Genomic DNA, 7,903 nt, shown 5'->3' with positions numbered 1-7,903 from the left:
TCCTGGGCAGCCTGTCCACTGAGGGAGCTCTCACGTCAGGGGTCACAGGGCGGGGAGTTTGCCCAGCACACGTTGAAGCTCCTCCCACCCAGCAGACGCGCCCCGCCCCTTCCCAACCCTGCTCCGTCTGTGCCACCAGCTCACCCGTTCCGAGCAAAGTTGGCCCAAAATTTCATCACCATCTTGCTGAGATTGGTCTCCTCTTCTGAGGCACCATCTGTGGGGAGGAGACAAAGCCATTGCCACTCAAAGTGTGGCTCAGGGGCAGCAGCAGCCCTTGAGAACTTGTTAGAAGTTCAGAAACGGAGCCCTTACTCCAGACCTACTGAGTCAAAACCGCATTTTAAGAAGATCTTGGGTAATTCAAGTTCACTTTAAGCTTGACAGTTAGGGACCTACGTCGGGCTCAGTGATTGACTGTAGTCAATCCATAAACTGGCTGCCTTGGTCTTCTGTGCCCACCCTCCTGCCCCTCCAGCCTCAGGGTCGCAGGGCCACACCCCAGGGTTTCTGCTACAGTAACTCCACCTCCCAGGATGCTCTCCTTTGGATCTCTTCTCAATCTCCTACACCCACACACATTTTCATAGAATCTGAAAAATGACCAAGCTGCAAGGTCCCCAAAGAGTCACCCAACCAGAAAATGCCCAGAGGCACTGCCATGTACAGCCCTGGGGGGTGTCACACACAAGTTGCCGGTGATTGCTGAGGGTTAAGACATTGAAGACATCTGTGAGAGGTAGTCTTTAAAATATTATAATCCTAAACATATTTAATTTTAAAAGATATGAGTTTTAGATAGATAGATAGATGGTTGGATAGACAGACACATATTAGTCCTGATTCAAGGTTAAGAGCAATTCTAACCTTACTCTCACGTACCTTCTGATATGCTCTTGTGAGTGCGAAGTGAGTGGTGGCATTCTAGCCCTGAGCAGGGCCCTGCAGGTGACCCACCTCCTGTCTTACTGATGCCCAGGTCTGCATTCTTAGAGTGACCGTGGATGAGGGCGCAAGGATACACATTCTCCACCATGCACATTAGAGCAAGAGAAAGGTTAGGACCCTTTGTCCTTCAACTCTGTTATTGTGAATTCAGGAAACTAAGACCTGGAGAGAAGGAGCAACTTGCCCAAGGCCACCAAACCAAGACTTGAACCCAGACCCCCTAACTCCAAGTCTGTAGTCACCAAAGGGCCATCACCTTTCAAAAATGGAGCCCCGAAGACCGAGAAGAGCTCATCCCCGTGGTCCCCTATCACCGTCTTGGGCTTCATCTCTGATGAGAAGCTTGGGCGATACTGGAACTCATACATGTAAGTGGGGCCTCCGGCATCTGGAAGACATGGATTATGCACAGTTCACTTCAGCAGATGCACACCTGGATGGTATCAAGGGCTCCAGAGGTGGGTGGGAGGGGAGCTGTGAGCAATCAGGAAATTGGGGGCATGCCTGGTCCTGAGTGAACGACAATATTAACAGAAGTTGCCCATTGTGAGAACCAACTGTGTGCCAGACCCTGTGTGTCCCCGCAGGAAGCCCCTGGTTATCAGCATAACAGAGAAAAACAGTTTGGGAAAAGTTCTATGACTTGCTTAAGGGTGTACTGGAGGTGGGGGTGGAACTGGACTTGAGCCAGGTGTTGAATGAATGGATGGATGAATGAATGAATGTTGAAACTTTGGGGAAACTGATTCAAAATAACTATCGTTATAGAGGCATTGGGTCAATACATATAAACCTCTTTGCCTCTTGATGCATTCACACACCAGAGCATCTAGATACATAGTTTATGTACACAGAAATACCACGACATTTCATTGCTAACAGGTTAGTCTTCATTCCCTTGGAGAATACCTGCAGCCTGACAGGTGCCTTCTATTATGCCCATTTTTGAGCGCTTCTGGTGTTTTTCACATGTATTCCAAGAAGAGTGAAGTAAATCCAAGTTGCTGGTCTGAAAGTGCAGATCTTTAAATACAAGCCTATGCAGAAAGGGGACAGTCTATTCCTCGTGTCTCGGGAAACCACAATTCAGCATTTCCTTTTTCTCTGTCATCTCACAGGTCTTGCTTCCTGCTTGGCCCAGGGAGTGTTAAGGTGGTGGCAGGAGGAAGAAGGGGCCGAGGAAGGGTACGGTTCCTCCCTCCTCCTCTCCCCTGCCGCTACTCTCACCACCCCCTCTCTAAGCCCCAAGGAGATGTCAGTTTTCCTGCTGATGCTTCAGCAGAGTTGCCCATCTTGCTCCTTCAGGGCTAACTCCCGGGCCACCCGCCTGGGGAGCTCTGTGCTTTGCACTGATCACTATTCCCAGAGCGAGTGACTCTACCAGGGAAGGGTCAGGCCCCAAGTCAGACTGGCGGGGAAATATCACACTTTTTCCCTTCCTGGGGACAGAATCCCATTTGGAAAATGCAGAAAAAAGGAATAAGAACAAAAAGATCACATCTAATCCCACCGCTCAGAGAAACCTCTGTTAATATTTTAGCACTGGGCTTCCCTGGTGGCGCAGTGGTTAAGAATCCGCCTGCCAATGCAGGGGAAACGGGTTCGAGCCCTGGTCCGGGAAAGATCCCACATGCTGCGGGGCAACTGGGCCCGTGAGCCACAACTACTGAGCCTGCGCGTCTGGAGCCTGTGCTCCGCAACAAGAGAGGCCGCGACAGTGAGAGGCCCGTGCACTGCGATGAAGAGTGGCCCCCACTCACTGCAACTAGAGAAAGCCCTCGCACAGAAAAGAAGACCCAACACAGCCAAAAATAAATAAATAAATAAATAAAAATTTAAAAAAAAATTTTAGCACTTATCCGACTTATGTATATAAAATTAGGATACTATTGTACATGTTATTTCATATGACTATAATAATTGCTTCATATCATTAAATGTTTGTCCACTACATAGTGTAACAATATATGCCATCCTGACAGGAGGATGTAGAATAATTTATTTAATTGCCTCCCTTCCCCCCGCTCACTGCACTCTTGGTTTAGCAAGAGGCATTGTTTGGAAGAAGCAATCCGTCTGTGGTTCCATAATCCACTCGCTAAACAGCTGCTTCAGGGTCAAGCAGAACTCACTGAAAGGAGGGTGTTTACCCTTGCCTCTGCTACTCAGAAGTGTTAGAAAGGAACTCAGAACCCAACCATACAAAGAAAGACCTAGTGTGAATGAGAGAACTTAATTATGGCAGCATGCTGCCCAAAAGATATTCTTCTTTTCATTCCTCTTCTTCTTTTTTTTTTTTTCAGTGTTTTGCCTTAAACCACTGAGATTTATTAAAAAATTCCTACGGGGGCACTTTTCTGGTGGTCTGGTGGTTAAGATTCCATGCTCCCAGTGCAGGCGGCCCGGGTTCAATCCCTGATCGGGGAACTAGATCCCACATACCGCAACTAAAGATCCCACATGCCGTAACTAAAGATCCCGCATGCCATAACTGAAGATCCTGTGTGCCACAACTAAGACCCAGCTTAGCCAAATAAATAAATATTTTAAAATAATTCCTACAATCACAACACACGTCTTCAAAGGAAAGTAGGGCAGAGATTTCAATAATAACAATTAGGAGCAACAAGAGAAGCAGGGGGAAGGAGAGAGCTAGTAATAAAAAATATGCAAATTAAATCAGTGTGATGTTCTTTTTTTGGTGAGGTAGGACTTATATAAAATTGGCAGCATTATTTTTATTCTTTTAATCTGACTATCCCAAGTGAGAGAACTAAGAAATCCACACTCTCATACACTAGAAAGCAATTTCACAAAATGTATCAAGAACTTTAAAATTATCCTACAGCCCAGCTTAATAATTTCACTTCTAGAAACCAACTCTAAGAAAATTATTTGAGACTTGGTTAAAGATTTATGTACATAAGGCTGAGTATGATGTTTTCTGTAGCATCAAAATGAGCAGCCAGGCTAAATACCCAATAGGACAGGAATACTAAAGTAAATTTTAATCCATCATACCATGAAATAATTGATATTTCCCATGAATTTTTATTGACATTGAGGAAATGCCTACAATATAGTTGTCTGTGAACATAAAATTAATTTTAAAATTATGTGTAAGACATGGAAAAGCTAATAGAAAAAAATGTCAAAACTTTATAGCTGATACTTCTAGGTGAAGGAATTATGAGTAATATATAGTTGCTTCTTTAACATGTTCCCATATTTTCAAAACTTTCTACAATGGTAAGATTAATTTTATACTCAGAAAACTACTTTATCAAAAAGAGATTGAGAGAAATACAACAATGAAAAAATAACATTGATAAACTCTGGGAAGTGCTGGCAATAAGACCCTGAATTCAGTCACGGTATGTCAGATAAAAAACTCAAGTCCAGTATGGCTGGGAGCAGCATGGATGCTGAAGGAGATACTACAAATCAGACACGTAGCAAGAGGCAAGACCAAATTTATGAAAGAACAGATTTGACCCCAGGCAGTCCCTGGCTGGTCATCAGGACCCTAGGGAGGAAGAAATGGTAACTAGTATCTCCAAATTACTGTACTGAGTGCTTGGGGACAGAGTAAGTCAGCCACAGCTACGTTTTATCACGCTTATAAAGTCTCAAAGTTTAAAACCCTTCTAGCACCGTTAGGCAGAGAGGTCTGGACCCCAGGACCATCTCCTGGCTTGCAGACTAGGTGAATGAGGTCTCCAAGAAATGAAGGGTCCTGTGAGTAACTCAAAAGGTACCCAAAAGGGACACCTCCTCTCCAGGTGAGCTCATCCATCCCTGACCTCACACCCTACACACAGTCTTGGGTCAATGTTGGAAGGTCCTGTGGTAGACACAGCACACAATGGGAGAAACAACAGCCAGCCACAGACATTGACATTCTCTAGACCACGTGGCCCCACTCTTCCAATACTCACTCCTTTCAGCTTTCTTGGTCCCAGACAACACTCCTGATCCTATGCTTGGCCTCACTCTACCCCCAGCTCCACTGGTTAACAAACCAGTTTGAAGATAGCTCTGACCTTGGAAACATTCCAAGATCTATCTTCCAAGATTTCCCCTCTAGCCCCGCAGACCACTGAAATTCAGGTGAGGAGCCCTGTGGCAGATGCTGTCGGTGCCTCCCCATATCCCCTGTTTCCGGGCACGCCAGCCTGAGCTCCACCTCCTGCATCCGTAGCTCTTTGCCTGAGGTCTTCGGCAGCCAGAGACCACTCTGCCCATGTGTGCAACAGGTCAAAGCACCAGGGAATTGACTGCCCTTGGGAACAGCCTTCAACCAATGACTCGTCAAAGTTGGAGGATAAATACCCCAGCTCTCTTGCCACTCACTAGGGATAACCCTGAGATATGCGTTCTGCTGGTTTCCCAGAGCTCCCCAGGTCCAGGTGTCCACAGTGGATGCTTTCTTGACAGTGCAGTGTGGACTGGCTTCCTCTCCATTCATGTCACTTCTCCACTCTTCTACTGGTGTTTTCTGGGATCACCCCCCAAATAAACTCTTTGCATTTGGATCCTTTTCTCGGAGTCTGCTTCTGTTGAAAACCAAAACAGGACAGTGCCCCACCCCAGGCCAAATGCAATCAGCCTTGGATGTACGACCCTCAGCAATTCCACGTGTGTTTGTGCTGAGGGCTGGGCAGGACAGTCAGTGAAGCTGGAGCGGTCAGTGTCCCTTTCCTGTCCAATGTCTGGGACTCACCTCTGTGGTGACGGGCCACATTCACAGATGGGACACCAAACATCCCATCTGCAAGCAAGTCCAGGAACAGGTCTTTCTTTCTGGCAGGGTCATCTGTTCCTCCTAAATACTTGTCAGCGGCCACTGCGGTCAGTTCCTCAGGGATGCTCTGAAATAGATCGAGTGAAAGTGAGCACTGTTAAAGTTAAATATAAAATGGAGACCAGACTTATGAATTATCTGTGCAGACAAAACCATTTAAGCCACGTAAGCAAAACTAACTCTAGCTTATTTCATGCACATAAGCAAAACCTAACTTAGGTTATTTTTTGTAAATCCCTCTGACAATCGCAAAATAAACTTAAGTCATCTCCATAAAACAGTATGAGATAATCACTTTTAACCAATCCCTTGCCACCTGAAAACCTCTATTGTAATAAGCAATCACTGAAAATGTTAACAACTTCCTCATTTTCACTTTATAAGCCATCCTGTAACTTCATGCCCCCGAGCTTCCTACCAGTCTTTGAAGTTGGAAGCCCCCAGGGCGTGAACTATTTTTTTTTTTTTTTTTTTTTTTTTTGGCTGTACGCGGGCCCCTCACTGTTGTGGCCTCTCCCGTTGCGGAGCACAGGCTCCGGACGCGCAGGCTCACGGGTCTAGCCGCTTGGCGGCAGGTGGGATCTTCCCGGACCGGGGCGCGAACCCGTGTCCCCTGGCGTGAACTATTTTTTATGTACCATAAACTCTTACTAAATACTCTTCATTCATTTGGTGGTTTTAATTTTGCTGTTTCTGGATTTTTGACTTCACCACCCCTGGTGAGTGACACAGGTTCTCTTCTTGCGTTAATGGTGAACTTTTGGAGCCCAGTGCAAACTTTACCCCTCCCCCAACCCTGGGTAGTGATAAGAAAAGCAGAAAAAGTGGGGCAGAACCCCCCAGCCCCAGTCTCCATTCTGCCATTAGTTGCTTCGCAATTGGGAACAAGCCTCTTCCCCTCTTTAGGGCTCAGCCAATTCCCGTGATTCCTAGACTCTTACAAGGATGGGGTAGGACTTCCACAAGAGTGATATGGCCGTCTTCTGGTCCAGCTTGCCTTCAGAGAATGAGTAGCCCATGAACTGTTAAAACAAAGGTTAAGCAATTGTGAATCATCAGGTAATGGCAGGAAAAACCAGTTACCAACAAACCAAACCAATGCAGGCTGAAGGTCACTGTCATATCTTGATGGGCATGGGTCTATTTTATTTTTTTTTTCTTTTTGAGTCTTTTATTGTGTATTTATTTATTTATTTATTTATTTATTTATTTAACATCTTTATTGGAGTAGGGCGTGGGTCTTTGATAAGTTGGGCAAAATCAATGAATCAAATGGACTTTTATATCTAGAAATCAAGGAATGCAAAGAAGATAAAGTAATTGTTAAGGGAAGCTGTCCCAGTCTTTGTGTGTGTGTGTGTGTGTGTGTGTGTGTGTGTGTGTGTGTGTGTGTATGTGTGCATTTATATATATATTTAGGCTAGAGTCTCCACAGTGGTCATCAAGACAGAGAGGGAAGGTTTCAGCCAGCCAAGTGTTGAAGTAGAGGGCTCTGGGGCAGATGGCACAGACCTCACAAATACCCCGCCTGTGTTAGATAGCAGAGAAAGCCCCAAATTCTGCCATTATAGTTTTGGTCCTTTGGTATAACCTCTGAAATCATTCTGAAGAACTGCAGAACTCTGCACATAATGACTCCAGCAAAACTCTGCACTAAGTGACTTGAACAAACTCTAGCACGGCTACAAGCAGCTTAATGCCATGTCCCCAGGATGACCCCAGGCCCCCTTAAAAAGCTCTGTGCTGCCAGGAGATTTTACTGTTTGTTCTAGCCAAAACCTGGTGATAGGCAGGTATGTCCCTGAACCCTTTCTTAGTGCAGTTACTTTAGAAACCTTGTAATTATAAATCCTTTTTCTGCCCTTTGGGATGTAAAACCATTGCTCCAACCTGTTTTCTCAAGGACCTGAGGGCCAACTTTTATGAAAAGCAAACATTCAGGGGATAATTCTTGCTCTCTCCCCAGTCCCTGTGGAAAGATAATGCCTAACTTCAGTGGGAGCCTTGCTTCTACTTACACCACGGCCTCCTGTCATAAAGACAGAAGTTTGGGGCTTCCCTGGTGGCGCAGTGGTTGCGCGTCCGCCTGCCGATGCAGGGGAACCGGGTCCGCGCCCCGGTCTGGGAGGATCCCACATGCCGCGGAGCGGC

The 7,903-nt window shown here is 45.9% G+C and overlaps 1 protein-coding gene across 2 annotated transcripts in view; it reads right to left on the bottom strand.

Moving 5' to 3' along the window:
- Window positions 1–140: 140 nt before the first annotated feature.
- LOC102990478 (liver carboxylesterase-like) overlaps window positions 141–7,903 on the bottom strand; it is a 41,170-nt gene continuing 33,407 nt past the window's right edge. For both annotated transcript variants that reach the window (XM_028477851.1, XM_028477852.1), the window contains exons 10-13: window positions 6,694–6,774; window positions 5,672–5,819; window positions 1,205–1,336; window positions 141–217 (exon numbers count right to left, since the gene is read on the bottom strand). In XM_028477851.1, coding sequence (XP_028333652.1) covers window positions 141–217; window positions 1,205–1,336; window positions 5,672–5,819; window positions 6,694–6,774 — 438 coding nt within the window. The remainder of the gene's footprint in view (window positions 218–1,204; window positions 1,337–5,671; window positions 5,820–6,693; window positions 6,775–7,903) is intronic.

This window comes from Physeter macrocephalus, chromosome 17 (assembly GCF_002837175.3).
Source record: "Physeter macrocephalus isolate SW-GA chromosome 17, ASM283717v5, whole genome shotgun sequence".
NCBI lineage: Eukaryota > Metazoa > Chordata > Mammalia > Artiodactyla > Physeteridae > Physeter > Physeter macrocephalus.
This window is presented reverse-complemented; position numbering and strand designations above follow the sequence as displayed.